We start from the raw sequence: 18,778 nt of genomic DNA, 5'->3' as shown, positions 1-18,778 counted from the left end.
CACCTGTGGTTAACGGCCGAAGGAGATTGTGAAGCAGTGGCCTCAGTTGATACTGACTGTCATGCATTGGCCTTAAAAAAACCCAAAGTTCCCACAAAGTCTACTGCAACCAGCACTATATCGGAATACTTATTATGTATTAGTTTGTGCCAGTCTGATCAAATACAATTTTATAAGCAATATGCATCATGTAAGCCCAATAAAAACTAAATAGTAAAAGTCTAAAGACTTTGACATAGGTACAGCACCCAAGAAGAGCCATGCTTGTAATTTATCACTGTTATCTCAAGATCACAAATTAATTATTTCATTATCTAGAGAAAATTTGCTCTGTCATCTTGAGATAAGGAGATAATCAAACCGTTGGAAAAGAAAGGATTTGCGGATCAGGAGTGCCATGTCAGCATGCATAGATGGCATCTATACTACTGTAGAAGCTGATTTAAGCCAAAAAATATTGCTGAAAATGACGCACCAGACTATACTGTATATTTGTCGGAAACTGTATTGTGTCCCTGTGATTTTGAAGGCAGAACAGGACACTGATTTTTGAGTTCTCTGTAATTATCCAGTGATCTCAAAATAAATTATCTTGAGAAATTTGCCCATTATCATGAGAAAGCAAGCTTTGATATCTGGAGATACCAAAACGATTAAGTTGTAATCTCAAGAAAATGTTATTAGAAAAATAATTACAAGCATGGAGGTTCTCAGCTTTCATACATAGGGTCCCTTCATAAGACAAGGTTTAGCGTTGATTAGTTAACAATGCAGGGCCTGCTGATATTGTTCTTTGCTTTGGCAAATTTCTAGTGCATCAAATGACCAAAACCAGTTGGCATGCAGTGAGCTCGGGGCTTTGACCCCTTGGCAGTTGCCCACTTTTCCCAGTAGCTAATCTAGCCTTGCCTCCCACACACTATATTCCCCACCCAAAAAAGACAACAGTCTTAAATTTGAATTTGCTCCATAAGGTCAAATAAAAATTCCCCTTCAGCATTGCTATGCAACATGAATTCCAAGTGGTGGCGGACCCCACCACTTACGATTAAAAATAATATAAAGATAGGCAATTAAACTGACTTTAGATGGCTAAATAATTGTTGGCAATTAATTGTAGCAAAAATAGGGTTTGAAATAAAGACATTTTTAAGGATTCTAACTTTATGTGACCTCTTAAATGTTGATTATTCTCATTTTGTATGATTACAACATGTAAAGCACACTCAGCACAGCTAAACACGCAGCCAGGTTGGAAATGGTACCCATTCTGATATGTGTATGTGGGTGGTGACATCAAACAAAATTGGTTTAACAAGCCTTTTACACCTTAAATATACTAGAAAGAAGTGTGTGTAAAAAGAGTACAAAGTGTTAGAAGTACCAAGCAGCGATAATAAATTAGCGTCATCAGCTGCGGACCAAACTGTCAAAGGCTGATGAGATGCACAATGAAATGATATGCCTTCATAAATGCTTTGCTGTTGTGTAATTTTGATGAAAATGCTTTCTTTTGTACATTTTTCCAAATTCCTAAGATGGTCTGATCTGGTTGGGATACTCATTAACGTGCTGGTGCTGCTGTACATCACCAGTTAAGATAATATTTACCCAAATCACTGCTTGGAGTACGATGTGCAGATGTAAAGGCAGTTGATTAAGCTGAGGTAAGGTGAAGTGCTTCTTTTTTTTTTTAGTTTTAAACCAGAAGTTTAAAATGTAAAGTTACAATAGAACACAACCACGTTTGGCACTTAACAACATACTCGGCAAATGAGAAATGATTAAAAAATAAACTCTTCCTCATCGACCTATTGCACAAGCATTTCATATCACAAAAAGTACATATAAAGTTACATCACTTACACTACTCTGGGGTGGACTACACTATAGGAAAGGCAGACAGAAGCACTTTTACATAGCTTTGGACCCAGTCAGTCCACAGCAAAGCTACAATACATAATATATGGATATATCTGTAGATCTTTTTTTTCTCAAATATACTCTTAAATATGTGACTTTGGAGGAAAGAGAGAGAGAAAAGAAAAAGTTTACCAGTACATTCACGACAAACAATTCATCCGTCAAGGGGGAAAAGTACAGGAGGACTTGGTGAGATGAGTTTTATAGATCCTGGCCGAGTCGTTCAATCTCCTCAATAAGAAAGTCGATGTCCTCGAAGGTTGCGGCGGGATTCGAGATCACCATGCGGAAAAAGTTGACCTTGTCTCCTTGTGGCTGGTAGCTGACCATGGTTGTCCCGTACTCCATCATCCTGGCTTTTATCACCGGAGCCACCTGAAAGATCCAGTAAATACAGCAGGAATTAATTCTGCATCACAGGAGATACAGACGAGATTTCTGTCACTCTATTGATTTGGTCTATTTGGGCAGGTGAGTATGTTTTTCATAAATGGGACCTATTATGCTTTTCCTTGTTTTCTGTCAAACATGATGTTACATTGTCAGATTTTTATATGAAAAGTGTCCAAAGTTTTTAAATAATAAGGTGCATAAATGTAAGCAAAAATCCCAGGCTTCAAACTGTTCTGAACACTCTGTTACTCTGAAAAGCATGTAAACAATAGAAACCCAAAATACAAGTACGAAAATGAGCATAGCGGTCCTCTTTAATATTAAAACTCCTAAAGATTTAAAAAGTTTGAAAATGCTGAGTGTCACTCCTTTTTTAACCATACACAGTCTGTGATAAAAATATTTAAACACACAAATATTAAGTTTGATTCTTTGTGTGTAGAACAATACAAGTGTACTTCACTGCACAAAAAAACCTATATAAAAATCAATATTGCTGACAATCATCGACATAATCTACTTAGCATGTAGTATAGTTTCTCCCGTTTAAAGGACTTTAATTTTTGTGTAATGCGTCTCAACGCAGCACAAGAAATCTGATGTTGATCCAGGTTTCTAAGAACATTTTGTTGGTAATAGTTTTTCACTTTTACTCAACAAGAATTTCAAATGCACAACTTATAACAATGTCTTTTTATAATGTGGTGCTGTAACTTTGACTCCAGTTAAGGGTTTGGATACTTCCTTCACCTCGGGGCTTACAGTGTATAAACGCTGCAGATCTGTGGTCAGCACTGAAGCTCTCATCACATAATCATTCCTTCTAAATCTCTTGCAGGTGTCCCGCTGCAGTTTCTGTAAAATAATCAATCAGCAGCTGCAGTTTTCCGTCAAATCAGTCTTTTGACAATTTTCCAGTTATCCTATAGAAGTAATCATTAAGTGGAAATTGAGGAAAAGCCCCTTTTCCCTCAACATTACATCATCCCTCAATCTCGGTGTCGGAGTGTGTGGAAACAGAGCGAGCTGTCCAAACACTCGGTTTCAGCGAGGCGTATCCACTGTGTTTTTTTCAAACTTTGGAAAACAAAAGGAAATCTCTCCATCTGATGTGTGTGACAATTTATAGTGAATGGTTTCACAGAGAGAGAGAGAGAGAGAGCTCTTTGTATGGCCGTCACGTACACCATCTGTTTGTCCTAATTGTCAATTAGCAGCCTCTGCTGCTGTGGGATCCTCTGAATGACCGCCACTTTAGCTCACTGAATACTCTCACTCCCTCCGTCCCTCTGTGACAGCCGATCCTATTTTAAGACAGTTTACTAAGTATAGCTCTGGTGCATGGCAAAGTATTTTTATAATCCTGAGCAGAAGTGGACGTCCACTAATGAGGAGGACTTGCGATGGTCATGCTGGATAGGAACGACAGGCTTGTAGGGCAAACGAGAGGTGCAGTGAGAGGTGTTTTCGGGAGATATTACAGTCAGGCTTCTTATCTGCGCTCACTCACCTTGTGCAAGTGTTTCTTTTTCTCCTCTTTGTCCTCCATGTAGCGGATCCCAGGAGGGAGGTACCAGAAGCAGACGTTGGTGTGCTGAGGCTGTGGGAACACACAGAGGAGACGAGAGATGAGAGGAATAAACTGACACACACTCACTGCAGGGCTCTGGATTAATTCAGCATCATAAACAAAAAAATTCTGTCTTTTTATTTATGTCTTTAGTTACTTACTTTTAGCTACTGTTGTGTTTATTTATTTATTCATTCATTAATTTATTTACTTATTGTCCTGTTTTGTCCTGTCTTGTTTGGGCTTGTCTAAATTTCTGTCTTTATGCGTAGCCTATTAATACCGTTTTTGATAAAATGTTTGCATTCACTAAAATTAAAAATAAAAATAAAAATAAAAAATCCACTATTAAAATATGTATGTAGAATTTGAACATTTCTTGTCTTTGGCGCCTCCCAGAGGAAACATTCTCATCAGCAGAGACTAAATTATAAAATAACCAAAACTGAATGTTTATTGTAACAAAGTATAACTTTTTTTAAAAAATGCAACTTCAACTTCGTTTACCCCTATCTATTTACTTATTTATTCATTTTTTTATCTCTCTTCCTCTATTCATTTTGCTGCTCTTATTCTATTTATCTGTACTGTCTCCTTCTTATATCCTTTTATCTATTTATCTATCTCTTATTCATGTGTTTTTATCTTATCTTTGTTTTATCACAACTGATGTGATGTCGTGTTATTATTACCTATATTATTTTTATCATCTTTTATTGTATTTATTCTTACATTTTCTAAAACGTACTTTACTTTAAACTGCCTTTTGCAATCTGCCTGTTTTACTCCTTTTATTTGCTTTATTCTTGTCAACCTTTTTTATGCACTTTTTGTTTGTGCATTTTTGTTTGACTGTTCTGGACCTTTCTCTGTTTGGCATGTTTGTAGATGTTTATTTTATTATTCCCTGAGTTCCTGCCTTTGCGTTGTCTGTCAAAGTACTTTATGAACAACTGCTTGTACAGGTGCTATATAAATAAATAAATACAGATATAATAACAAAAATACATTTTCCAGACTTCTGACAGATCGATTTAAGACATTTTAATACAATTTAAGGCCTTATGTTTGGATTAATGAATTCAATGCCTTGTAAGACTTTTTAAGGGTCCACTGGGACCCTGATAGACCTCTACTTTACATTTATACATATATAGATATGCAGTATATGCACATATTCACCAGTCATTGGTACCTGAAATCCTACATGATAAAAAGCACTGAATTAAACCATCCATTTGTCTGATCGAAAGCAGACTGTGTTTGAAAATGGCTTCCCACAGCTCAAAAAGAAAATCCATTAGGTGTTCCTGGCATCAGACAGGTAGCCTGCCGCCTCCTCAGATACTCTCTATATGTCTGAAAGCCACACAGCTCTATTTTTTGGCATCTGAAGCCGTGCTGGAGCAGCCTGCCAGAGGAAAAGCATTCATTACTAACAGCTGACTAGCCATGCGCACCAGCCTCATTTATACAGCCGCGCTGGTTCGACCGCAGTATATTCAACATCAGATTGATGTAATGGCTCAATGGGAGGTACAGACAAGTGAGCACCTGGGCCGATGCCCAGAGGAGTTGGCTTTTTCCCCACCACCCTCTGGGTTATGATGCTCTAAGCCTTTTTGTGGCTCAGCAGGAAAACAATAAGGCTTGAAACATGAAAGAGCTTTCACTAAAAGTGACTCTGGGTGTCCGAGCACCCCTTTTCATAAAACAGTTTTCAGCTTAATAGCCCCGTCCGACCCACATATGTTTGTGCTGTTGTAGTTTTCCTCGGTGGATATTTCAGACGCCGTTCCATTCATATGCATATGAGCAATTACAGGCTGTTATGCTATTCATTAAACATAATAGCAGCACATTATACTTGCGGCTTGAGGTAAAAATGGCATTCATCCAACACAAAGCAGGAGCACACGGTGCGTCAATCAAGTCAGCCATAATGACCCCGAACACACCGAGGTAAAAGAAACGACTAATGTTAGCTGCTTTTCCCTGATTATGTGGCTGCGGATGAATTATCAGAGCGGAGAGTTAAATGTGGACGTACTTTCCCGTCAAAGACCATCTCGTATCCTTCTCTGTCCTTGATCTTGTTGTAGAGGTACTCTGACAGCTCCAAGCACTTGTCAATCTGCGCCTCGAACCCGATGGTGCCCTGTCCAAGAAACAATATTTCATCTTGTTAGTTCTGAAACATTCATTTTTAACCTGTGATTTATGAACTTTTTCCTTTTCTATTATCGCGTAAACAGACTACCCCCGAATAATTGACACATTTTATGGATATTTCATTTTGTATTCAAAGCAAAACAATAACAGTGCAGAACAGCTGATAAACGGTCCAATTAATCAAGATAGTAAATGCAAAATGAGCCATTTGAATTCATAATGAGCTGAACATTTCCTTTAAATATTACATCTGAAATGAGTTTTTCTGATATTTTTGTGAACTTTGTCAACTTTTTAATAAGATGATCCAATTTTTTAAATTTAATTCAGTCTCTGGACAATTACACATCTGACATGCACATATAATGTCAGAAAAATGTAACACTTTTTCTAGACCTGTAGACATCCTGTGGTTTATGGTTTTACTCCAGTTAAAATAGGTAAATATTTAACTTTGTCAAAGTTTTACACCACGACAAAGCATTATACACATTACAAAAAAACACTGCGAAAACAAAACTGAGAAAACGAAATCTAACCTTTAAAGTTAAGGCTGGAAGAAGGCAGTCTTACAATAGGATGCCAAGAGGCCTGCAGACCATTTTTCAAATTCACAATTAAAAAATAATTTAATTCACAATGGGATTTTTTCTTGTGTTCTGAATGTAAATAAGTCAAAAAAGCATCCAAGCTTTTTCAGTAAAATAAACAAGTGCCAGGAGAGGATGGCCCGTCCTCAGACGGCCAAACAGAGGTACCAAAATTCATCTATTTTTCAAAGAACTGCACACAAAAACGAGCAATAGAGCAAATGTTCATGTTTGTGTGTCCTGACCTTAGCTCTCCACATGAGCCACAGCTTGAAGATGTCCACGTGGCGTCCGCACTGCAGCGCTTTGTCCCCGGTGTCGTAGGAAAGGTCGTAGTGTTTATCCTGCTGGAACAGGTAGCAGGCGTGCATCTGGTTGCAGTTCTGCATCAGACCCTGCAAAAACACACCCGGCATGTTTACAATCCCCCCAAGTGAACAAAAAAAAAAAAATATTCACATGTGTATGTGAGGATGAGGCATACCTCCTCTCTGACCAGCAGGGCCGAACATTGCAGAGGGACGGACATCATCTTGTGTGGGTTCCATGTTACTGAATTGGCTCTGCAGGAAGAAAAAACAGTGCAGAGCATTACTTCAAATGCTTGTTAGCTTCTCGGCAGTTTGTGTTCACACCCTAATTTCTTTTTTACTTGCCTCTCAACTCCGTCCAGCTTCCACCTGTGTCTCCGGGACATGAGCAGACTTCCTCCCCACGCACCCTGACGGGACACAAAGATAACAAAACAACATTTAAGTTCATATTCTTATTAATGAAAGAACACTTCACTCAGTTTAAATGCACTTAATTCATTTTTCAGCCTGTGAAAACTGTTAAGTTTAAGGTCTTCTGTTGCTCTGGAGGAGCCTCTTCAAGCTTCAGATTCAACCAGCTGTTGCAGATCTAACAACTGAAAACACATTGCATTATGGGAAATGTAGTATCCAGGTTTTTAAGGCGAAAAGACAGAATATCTGAGTCTCTGCTGCTCTGAGTTTGGGTGCTCTTTTAAAGATCTGATTCTCGTAAGTTCCCCAACCTTTAAAAAACCTTGTCATGTTTAAATGTCTGTTGAAGTGCAATTAATAACTTATTTCTCAACAACCTTGACAAAATTGCCTCATATCTTCAGTTCTACTTCTAGTTTATGTCTGAACTCTTTTACTCAGATAAGTACTGGACTTCCAACTAGATGATATTAAAGGATTGAAAATCATTTTAATGTTAGAAGTCTTGTGCCTTTGTGGTCTTGCATAAACCCAATATAATCACTCTCTGAAACATGGCTTGATAGTAAAATATGTTTAAAGTACACTTTATAAACATATTTTATAAATATGCTGATAGATACTCCGAGGTGGTGGTGTGGCAACATATGTTTCCTCTAACTTGGTGTCTGAGTATGTCTGTTACATAATGTGACATCACACAAACTACACAGTTCATTCCTATTAAAATAATTTAATTGAGTTTTGGTTTTCCATTGGATTTGGACAGTAGTGTGCCAGGGTGAAAGTCTGGAGTTTGTTTGACCCATCCACCTCCCCTCCCACTTGGTGTCTTTCCTGTTCTTTAGACTATGACTGTTACTAGTCAGAAAATGCTGCTGCCTGGCGTGTGTAATACCACCACTACAGGGTGATTTGATGTATCAGTATCTGACACCAAGAGCCACTGACAAAGCATCAGTATTTGACGAGTTGGTGGTGAGACCAGGGTTTCTGTGTAGCGCTACAGTTGGCGGGTGTAGTTTGGTAGAAAGAAAATAGTTCCTACATGAAACTGTTTAAAACAAAGTCTGAATTATCTTGAGTAGCCAGGTTTGGTGCTTGGACCATCACAAGTTGAATGCAATCTAGTTCAATCCTAGGTAAGAGAAGAGAAGTGTGTGCATTTGTTTTGGGGAAGAGCTGTCCCTTTAACCCCTTAAAACCTGGTGCTTGTGCTCCATTCAGAAGCCTTTCACAAGCTATTTAACACACTGAAACTTGAGCAAACTGGTTTAATTTCTTTAGAAAAAAAAACCCAAAACAAACATAAAAAAGGCAATGACCAACTTGGCAAGAAATTAGTAACATGTGATGAAGAAAATGTCCTAAAAATGTGTTTAAAAATAGGGGGAGAATTATCAAATTAAAAAATAAAAATGATCAAAAACTAGGTAACTACATTTATAATCATTGTAATTATATATTCAAAGTTATTTTACAGAAAGAAATTAACAATGATTTTTCCTGGTTATGTGCTTGTTTGTTTTTGTCTTATAACTTTATTTATTGCTCGTTTTCAGGTCATTTTCTTGTAACTTTTCTCTATTTTCTTGCTATTTTTTGGGACTTGTATTGTACAGTTGCCTTCTCCCCATGTTTTTGAAAGAAATCAAACCAATTTGCCCAGGTCTCAAAGGGTTCAGTTGTATGATATTAGTACTGTCCACCTCAAAAATGCTAATACCGCTCTCTATAGACCTACAACAAAACTAACCCTTATCTTGCACGCATTTAAAGGTTCCTCCTCCAGATCACTGTAGCCGGTAAGCCCATTTTCCCTACTTATATAAGCTTCACTCTAAACACTGGTATCACTACCAGCTTTCAATATAAGGTCTAAATGTCAGCAGGTCTTACGGATGCTTTTGCAAGCATTTCTGGATTTCCCGGCCTCATAATGTTTCCCACTGAGACTCTTTAAGAAGGCCACCAAACACATTTATTTCACGGGTAACTGCATCTGCAAAAGCACGTACTCCAACAAAAGCAGCAGGTGCCACAACACTCCAAGCTGGATGTTGTTTTTTCTCATCTCAGCCAGTTGAGGGATGATAGATAAGGCCATTTATGCCTCTTAATAGAGGTGTCCCCCTGTCAGGACTAAATCACCTTCATTAATAGATAGAGTTCCTTCAGTGAGAGGGCCCATGATGGCAAAGTCAGGGGAGGAGATGATTTACAGCCTCTGTTCCAGTTTTTCTAATCCCCAGTGTTAGATAGGAAATGGCTGGCTCCTATCTGGGTCAACCGCAAGCAGTTAGAGGCGAGACAGACATAATAGATTTGTCAAAATCACTGGTGAGCTCCCTGTGTTCCTCCCCACTGTGCAGAGATGTTGTGCACTGCCGACATTTTGGGTGAAGTGTTAAATGAGTCAGAGGTTTATGCAGATTCAAAACAAAAAGGTTTTTTAACTCACGTCTACGTGCATCCAGATGCTGTACTTTTTGCAGATGTCAGAAATGGCGATGAGCGGGTCAAAGGCTCCGTACACTGTCGTTCCAGCAGTTGCACTGACAAAGAAAGGAACAAAGCCCTGCAGAGGCACAAACAGGAAATGATTGCACACAAAGCAGTAATAATAGTGGCAATATCTTTCATTATTAGTGCAGTTTCACTTGACGGGATAACAAAATGATGTTGTATTTTGGCTGTATTATGGCTGTATGAAGTAATATCTGCAGTATTTATAGCTGTTATTAATGTGTATCTCATTACCTTCTGTTTCGCCTCCAGTATTCTCCTCTCAAGGTCGGCCGGGATCATTTTACCACTGCGAAGGAAAAAAACAAACTTCAGCTGCTTATCGAGTTATTTGTGAATTCATCAACGGTAGAAAGAACTTTTGAGATCATTTACTCATGTAAAAGAACCAATAAAGCAATATATAAAATACACCATTACAAATAAAAGTCCTGCATTCAAATTCTTAATTAAAGGAAAACTTCATCTGCCAAAATGACCAACAGTACTGTATACAATTTAAACTGTTTTATGTTGAATTTTTCTTGCACTCTTTGGGGAGCGAAGAATCCAAAAACGGAGAAAATTCTTGATGAATTGAAGTCATAGGGGTCCAAGTTCAACAACAGCAAAACCATATCAAAACATATCTTTACAAACTCACACACATCTCATGCAGCATAATCCAAGTCTCATTTATCCAGTTGTACGCTCAGTACTTCCCAAACAGACAGACCTTTCCAACAGGGAACTGAATTTGAGGTGAAACTTATCTATACTCTCTTCAAAGCCAGACTCCATTGACAAAAACAGTAATTTTACCTCACTGAACACAGGAGCTGCTGGTCTACAGCTGCCCCAATCTGTCAGTCTATTTGTGTTATCGTGTGACTTTCATGCTTTAAAATGTTAATTCGGATTCACCAAAATCATCCAATAACACAAACTAACTGACTGATAGAGGCAGCTGCAGACCAGCAGCTGCTGTGTTCAATGAGGTAAAATTGCTGCTTTTGTCAGTGGAGTCTGGCTCTGAAGAAAGCATAAATACATTTCCCTTTCTGTTCAGTTTTAAATAGTAGGATTTTAGCGAAAATGCATATGTTTTGAAAGTACTGCGTACATGACTGGATAAATGAGATTGGTTTGGCTTGGATTATACTGCACATGTTATGTGAGAGTTTGTAAACTGATGTTTTGATATAGTTTTGCTGTTTTTAAACTTGAACCCCTAAGACTTCAATTCATTAGGAATATTCTCAGTTTTTGGATTCTTTGCTCACTGAACCCATGCGAGAAAAGCAAAGTTTTCTTCACAAATTCATTGTAACACAGGATGAGTAATTGATGTACAAATGGTCATTTGTGAGGGTGAACTGTTCCTTTAAGTTCTGCTATAGAAATCTATTTTCATTTGTAAAATTTTCTCAGATCTTTGCTCTTTTACTGTTCCTGAAATATTTTTTTTTCTTCTACCTTTTAAAGTTATTTAAATCATTCAATCTGAGAAGTTTAGAGGGTAAGACATCTAAAAGTTGACCTCAACTACTCCCTAATGTTTTTTAAGGTGTCACAAGCCAAAAATGTTGAAAATTACTGGTTTGATCTTTGAAATTTAACCATTTAAGCTGGTCACATATTGCTTTAAAATCTTCATCTGCATGGTAAGTAGTATTTATACATTTATAATGTCATATAAATGTGTAAATATCAATATAGTGGAGTACAAATTTAATATTTTTGTCGAAATTGTGTACTTTGTTACATTCCACCACTAGAATTGGGACACTGACTTCTGATATTTCACTTTTTAGTTGTGCTGCTGAAATGAGAAGCGGACTTTTACCTTTCATCTGCTTTGATGCAGATCACACTCTCTGTCCCGATGCCGAGAGCCGCCGCACCTTTTTTGATTGAGAAATGGCTCTGAAAGATAACAGAGAAAAAATGAATGAGAGACTGTGTTTAACTATCTGTATGTCAGGTTACAGGCAGAGTTAAAACATCTGGGAATATATAAAAGACGAGATTTAATAAAAAATTTCAAACAGCTTGGATGCTGGAAGGTTTGTGTCATATTAAATGGTGTTTTTCTTTTGCTTCAAATCATCCTTTAAATATCCTTTAAAGATGAAGGAGGTGACATATAATGTGACAGTCACCTTGTTTCCTCCAGTGTCTGAGACACACAATGTTAGCTTTATATTAGGGGTCAACAGATTATCAGCCTGGCCGATTACTGGGGCCAATATTTGGCATTTTGCCATTTGGTTGATGATCGCAGATAAATTTAATTAATTCAAAAACGTGCAGAGAAAGTGTCCGTATTGGAGGTACTTTTACTTTTTTAAACCTCAGAAAGCTATTTTTATTTATTTATTTTTAATTACATTTTTACTTGACGTTATAAAAAAATGTTGCTGGGAACTTTCTGTATGTCCAAATTCTAAATATTGACAAAAAATTTTCATTTACATTGTAAATGCAAATTGGTTCTAAATATTGGTTATTGATTCCATGAACTACGGATAATTGGCATCGATATCAGCACTGAAAAACCAATCAGTTGCCCCCTACTTTATATCAGCACTGGTGGTGTGAAAGTGACACAAAGTCCCTTTTAAAAACACACAACGAGGACATCCAAAGCAAAATGAGTTGAAGATATTTGACTTTTCATTTTAAAAAGATTTCCAGTATGATGAGTGCTCATTAAAAATACACACACTGACAATTTAGCTGAAACATAAATGCCTACATGTTCAGATGTGAAGGCCACCAGTCTGGGAACAGATGACATTCCTTTCTCCTTCACTTCGGGGAACATCTTGAAGCGAGCCAGCAGCATGGCGTACATATTAGAAATAGCACCACCTGGAGGACAGACAGCGCTCAATTAGTGTCAGAACACATCACAGATTTAACCGCTGTCGTCTCATGGGAATGATGCAGGGCTTCAGAGCACAGTCTGAAAATGTCTGTGCATGTTTGAAATAATGAAACAACAAAAATCCTTTGTTTACAGCGTATCGAGAGCGCATCGAGGGATGACACAGTATCCAACTGTCCACAGTGTCAGAGCCAATCACGGCCTTTGTCATCAAATTCTCCAGTGACTGCTCCTCGTCACGTGTCAAACAGAAAAGTGTGGCAGAAATTATAGACTGAAGGGCGGGGGGCTAGAGTTGGAAAAATTATTTTATGCTAATTGGCTCTGAAACGAGTTCCATTTATATCATCAAAATGCAAATTACAGCACACACACACACACACACACACACACACACACACACAGGCTGTTCCATTTCCAGTGAAACAGAGGGGTGGTGGGATTGGCGTCGCCGAACATACCAGGAGAAAAAATGCCATCTCCTCGCCCATCCGGCCAGCCAATGATCTCCCTCATCTTCTTCAGAGTGACGTATTCCAGCAGCACAAAGACAGGCGCCACCTCATAGGTGAACCTGCGTTACACAAGGGACATCACATGCTGCTGGTTACACAAAAAATGTGACTCATCTCCAGAAAAATAGCCACTAAACTGACATTTTTTTCACTGCAGATTGGAGGTTTCGGTGTTGAAATTGATGCCTCTTGCAGAGGTGGATAAAATATACATAAATCAATTTTTTGAAGGAGAAAAATGTAGATTTATTGCTTTTTAAAGAGGCAAAAATATCATAATTTGCACTGATGCTTTTGAACAACCTTTATTATTTTTATTTTGACCTTTATTATCTTTATTTCTACCTTTATTATCTTTATTTTTACCTTTATTATCTTTATCTTTAACTTAAGACCAGAGGAAACTCACTAAATTTCATTGTACTTTGTGTATAATGACAAATAAAAATTATTCATCAATCACTCAGTCATTCATTCAGATGTACGAGCATCCCTTTCTTTTTCCACCACATTTCAAAGACAAAAATGTGCTCTCTGCTGCACAGAAGTCTCACATTTTCATCATCCTCTCTGCTCTAAAAAGTCCATTTTTAGTCTGTGCCTTCTGATATATTTTTCCACTAATACACGGCGTATTAGCGGCAGTAATTTTAAAACCCTCCGTGTCAACAGCAGGCTTATTTTGCAGTGCCTCACAGTTGCCAAGGCTGGCTCTTGCAGAGTTTATCTCCCCAAAAACACACAGTAAAATTAGCTCCAGATTAGTCTGAATTTAATTTCAGGGCTAATTTTCTCCCCCTGAATCCCCATGGAGACAGGAGGTGAGGGGGGAGGGATAAAAGGCAGAGGTGGGAGGGGGTCTGCCTTTCATTTCACCCTTTTCATTTGTGATTGAGTGAAAAAAGAAGCCGCTATCAGCACGCGCAGACGGCATACGGATGGGCCGGAAATGGAATTCATTGTCATTATCATTATCAGCGTTTAAAATCATGATGAAGCAAGGGGCCACATACTTACATATTGGTGTTGGCGGTGGACGTTAGCCAATCGGCTGCCAGTCCGACCATGTCTAATCCTGTAGAGAGCTGATTGAAGTACCTGGGGTGGGCTGAGGAGGGAAAAAATGAGGCAGGAAAGGGTGTGAGATGGCTGCAGTTTATGCACTTTTATCTGGTGTCAGGAAAATTGAAATTTCTGTGTGTTTCTGCTGAGTTTGTGCAAAAACTGTCATCTTCTCACCGCTTTAATTGCAGGTTAGAAATGCAGCTGCAGTAACTCATCTCGAGAAATAATGAAAGCATTTAGTGACGCATGGGTAATGCAGGAATTTAGTGGAGGGTATAAACAGTTTTTCCACCTCTGTTTTATAACACAGGCTACATCAGGAGCTTTGAAAATTAGTAAATTAAATGTGAATGTTAAAAACAAAAACATGAAACACTAAATATTTGCTAACCCTGTCTGATTAATGATGAATATTCAAGTTAAACACTTGAATTTTCCTTTTTTATATTATAAACATGCAATGTAAAACTTTAACACTGCAGTAGTATATAAACAAATAGTAAAATAAATTGCATAATAAAACAGAATAGAATTTATCAAAAGAAATCAAAGTTCCCTCGCACACCAGGATGCTCATGTTGACACTTTACATTAAGAAAAAAAGGAGCCTATAAAGTAGTTTTAAGATTGTTTGTAATGCATTTGTCAAAAACCTGTGCATAATGCTTGTGTACAAACAGAAAATGCATGAAAATAAAAGACATTCAATAAATATAAAATATGTCTTTATAGAAGGAGTTATAATTTTTGATAAATATTGTGCATTAAAAACACTAAAAAATGTCCTGTCATGTGTTATATGCAATTTATTTTATGTTTATAAGCTGATAAAAGGAGTGAAAATGTTGCAAAAAAAAAAGAAAGAGAGAAAATCTATAAAATAAATATCTGAATTTGTTTTTGGGGGTGTGTATTGTACTGTAAATTTTCTCCTGCATGTGTCAGTGACGAGAGGATAATGGACTTGGCCTATGAAGGCTGCTGGTTATTAGCCTATTATCTCCTACTTGGTGAACCAGATTTACTGCGTCACTGCGTTTATCGGTCTGGTGGCTGCAGGAGGAGGAGGAGGAGGAGGAGGAAGACAACTTGCAGGTTGATTTTTATTATAGACATTATTTATTTTTAATATTTTTCAAAACAGATTGCAAACTGTTCTTTCCTTTCTTTTATCCTGTCCCCACTATGTTGATTTTTGGAGAATTTTCTTAATAAAAATGGTGATAAAAAATAATTTATGTTTATTTTTTATTATTTTCATCAAATTTTAAATGTTACTTCTGTGTCATAATTTAGGACTGAGGTGTATAGATTTTTCCATATATGTTTTCAAATATTTATTTTGTTGTAAAAGATTTTAAATATATTATTTCACACAAACAAAATGCAGCAGGCCAGACTTTAGGCCTACATCTATGTAAAAGATGCAGATTTAAATCGGGAATATTTCCTAATATGCTGAACTAAAAGTGGTTTAAACATATTTCAAAAGTCAGAGATAAAGCATCATATTTTTCAAAGCATGCATCCAACATTTGAGGCTGCAGGCCTGACCTGTTTTGATGGCGTATTTGAGCGTCGCGCGACAGCTGATCAAGATATCATCCAGGGTGGCGGGCTCGCCCTGCAGCTCCCAGTTATTCATCTGAAGCAGCTCGTTTGGATAATGAAAATCAATAACTTTCGTGTCCCGGTCGAAAGACTCCACGATGTAGGCCAATAAAATATCCACAACTTCCTGCAGGAAGGTCATTGTTTTGGTGTCGCCATCCATGGCAGGTAACAGGTCTGTAAATAAAAAGAAAGAAAATAAATAAATAAATAAATGACGCAGCAGCAGGGGGAACATTTCGTGATTTATATTTCTGTGGAAAGTCGTAAAAAACGTGTAATATTAAGATGTGTTGCTGTGAAATGATCCTGCAGGCCTGAAAACGAGGCAAAAAATGCGTGATTTTAAGTCTAAAAATTGAGTTTCAGCTTCAGAACAAGACATTTTGCTGAAGGTGACCTCTCCAAAAAAATGCAAAAAATTCACTAAAACTTGTGGAATATTGCATTTATTAAGTCTACATGAAATGATGCAGATTCTTCTTTTTTTAATCCAAAGACTTTTCATATTTTTCATATGCATTTTGTCAAGAATAGAAACAAAGAATAAAGCGGATCAATAATGACATTTATCGATTTTGCAAAATGTCATTTCATACATTATTTTACGTTTGTTTAATTTAAAAAGAATGGCAACACTTACATTTAAAAAATGAAATATTTTTGGCATTTCTACACTGAATAAATGGCGATAATCCAAAGCAAGGCCAAACTGTGACTCAATGAGACCGATCGGGAGTCCGGCAGTGTTTAATATCCAGGTTTGCAGCATGCTTTTTGTACCTGTTGAATAGAGGTCGGAGAAGACCACGGCAGCTTTGGTGCAGTTGCAGGATTTGTTGCAGCCGCAGGTGCTTGCAGCTTCTGTCCCCGGCGGCTGCTTGGCGGCCGGCTCGGCGGCTTTCTCCACTTCCCCGACATTGAGCAGCGCTTAAAAAAAGCAAGGATGTTTTGTTTTTTAAAAATAACGCTGTCGATAAGGCAAGGCCGTAGATATAAAGATGGAGAAATGCTGCGCCCTCCCACAAACCCCCCCTACTCCCTCCGACATACCACATAATTTGGATCCAATTCCTCCGGATAATTTCTGGGCCGCCGCTTGGCACCAAGCCCTGGCTGCAAGAGAGAGCAGATCAATCAAATCCAACTTTAAGCACAAAAAGTGCCATGCAAGTTACAGCAAAAGACAAAATTCTTGCATCCAAGAAAATGCGTAAAAGCATCTAGAGCAGGCCCGTTTTGCGCACTGCTTTGAGACAATGCGCTGGAATGACAGAGCTGCGCCCCGGTCCACCAGCTTTCGAAGACAACAACAAAAAAAAAAAGCCACTCACGCGTGCTGGGGCTCTGACTCCCGGTGTTGGCCCCCGTATTATCTCCGCCGAGAGACCAGAAACCCTGCGATGCCATCGTTAGTTAGGAGCTGCTGGAGACACGGAGACCGACAGAGCCCATCCACACGCGACCACCCGGCGCTGCTCAGAGCTGATGTGAATGTGACCAGACCTCTCCGACTGCTGCAGCCGCGCATCCGACACACGCTTCGTGCTGCAGGGAAGCCCCTAAAAATAAAAAACGCGTATGGGAAAACAAAAAAAAATTAACACAAAAGGCGTCCACGGTGCTCTTTTTTTTTGCAGGCGTCCACAGGTGCACGGAGCGGAAAGCAGGGTCCTCCAGCAGAAATCCGCACTTGACTTCACCGGCGCGCTCCTCACTTCATGGAAAATAGTGCAAGAGTTCAGGTGCGTGGAAATTTCTGCTTTGGATCCTAAAAATAAACTGCAAGCACACACAAAAAAGATGAGCAGCTATGTGCTACAGCTGCTGGTGAATATGCTGCACACCCGAGCCATGCCTAATTGCATCTAACCTAAATTTCACGTCACTAAAGAAATCCCATCGTGATTCACTTCGAGTCATGACGAACTGCGTTGCGTAGCGCGTCGTGACTCCATACATCCCCAACATTTTGACCCCCCTGCGCGCTCAAACTTACCCTCCATACAGACACTGAATGCCAACTAATTCATCCGCCCGGCGATCGCAGACCTATTTCTTGGAGACCGGCTGCTCTAATTGCCCGCCTCCGGTGGAGGAAGCAGTGGGGTGGCGAGGAGACTCGGCTCAAATACAGAAAAAGTGCGCATGAGTCCCTCCTCTCTGCTGTCAGTGTGGGGCCCGGTACTCTAAAAGTATGTATTACTCGTTACTTCTTTACTTCTTGCAATTTGCTTGAATCAGGCAGATCAGTTCCTGTGGCTCTCTTTTTTGTTGCAAATATAATTATGATTTTCCAGACTTTATTTACTTTGTCACCCTATATATATATATATATATATATTATATATATATATATATATATATATATATATATATACACACATCCATATTATTAAAATTAAAAGTAAAAACCAGTGCCTAATTCTACTCATTACCAACCACAGATTACAATATTTCAATCCAACATGTTATCGTTTAAACATGAATGAGAGCAAACTCAGCCTGCGGGCATTAAGCCTGAGCCACATCTGTTATGATTTATGGATCCAATTGCCAGCAACCATTTAATGCCACAAAAGACTCATTAAAATAAACTGAACCCTTTGGCAAAGTCATGATAATACTGAAATATTTGTGTACGGACTTACAGTAAAGGCCTTACACCGTTTTTTTTTCTATTTTAATTTGATTTTTTTTTCTCTGATGTTAAAAGTGTTCTTAAAGTTCTATTGCGTTCTCTTTTTCAAAACATTGTAACAAACTGTTCTAAAATTATGGCCAAATTTTAACAGTAATGCGCTGTTTGTAAATCT

At 38.3% G+C, this 18,778-nt stretch overlaps 1 protein-coding gene across 2 annotated transcripts; it reads right to left on the bottom strand.

Annotated features, from left to right (window-relative positions):
* Positions 1–1,696: 1,696 nt before the first annotated feature.
* On the bottom strand, positions 1,697–18,026 carry gad2 (glutamate decarboxylase 2). 2 transcript variants are annotated; one of them, XM_042510311.1, is made up of 17 exons: positions 17,962–18,026; positions 17,297–17,524; positions 17,016–17,078; positions 16,746–16,892; positions 15,906–16,139; positions 14,304–14,394; positions 13,233–13,345; positions 12,640–12,755; positions 11,728–11,807; positions 10,137–10,191; positions 9,838–9,954; positions 7,305–7,369; positions 7,133–7,211; positions 6,894–7,043; positions 5,937–6,044; positions 3,827–3,916; positions 1,697–2,298 (listed from the first exon to the last, which is right to left on the bottom strand). In XM_042510311.1, exons 2-17 carry the CDS (start codon positions 17,370–17,372, stop codon positions 2,125–2,127), a joined length of 1,758 nt encoding a protein of 585 aa, XP_042366245.1. In that variant the 5' UTR covers positions 17,373–17,524; positions 17,962–18,026; the 3' UTR covers positions 1,697–2,124. The 2 variants fall into 2 exon arrangements, with proteins under 2 accessions (XP_042366245.1, XP_042366244.1); XM_042510310.1 differs by lacking the exon at positions 17,962–18,026 and having other exon boundaries at positions 17,297–17,931.
* Positions 18,027–18,778: the final 752 nt, after the last annotated feature.

Source organism: Plectropomus leopardus, chromosome 21 (genome assembly GCF_008729295.1).
Source record: "Plectropomus leopardus isolate mb chromosome 21, YSFRI_Pleo_2.0, whole genome shotgun sequence".
Classification (NCBI taxonomy): domain Eukaryota; kingdom Metazoa; phylum Chordata; class Actinopteri; order Perciformes; family Serranidae; genus Plectropomus; species Plectropomus leopardus.
This window is presented reverse-complemented; position numbering and strand designations above follow the sequence as displayed.

Excerpts from the sequence above, each read along its gene's own strand:
- gad2 (XM_042510311.1), bottom strand. The coding sequence starts at position 17,372 with ATGGCATCGCAGGGTTTCTGGTCTCTCGGCGGAGATAATACGGGGGCC. Across the intron at positions 16,140-16,745 it reads CTCCGACCTCTATTCAACAG|ACCTGTTACCTGCCATGGAT; the intron begins GTACAAAAAGCA and ends TTTTATTTACAG. Across the intron at positions 2,299-3,826 it reads AAAAGAAACACTTGCACAAG|GTGGCTCCGGTGATAAAAGC; the intron begins GTGAGTGAGCGC and ends TGGATCTTTCAG.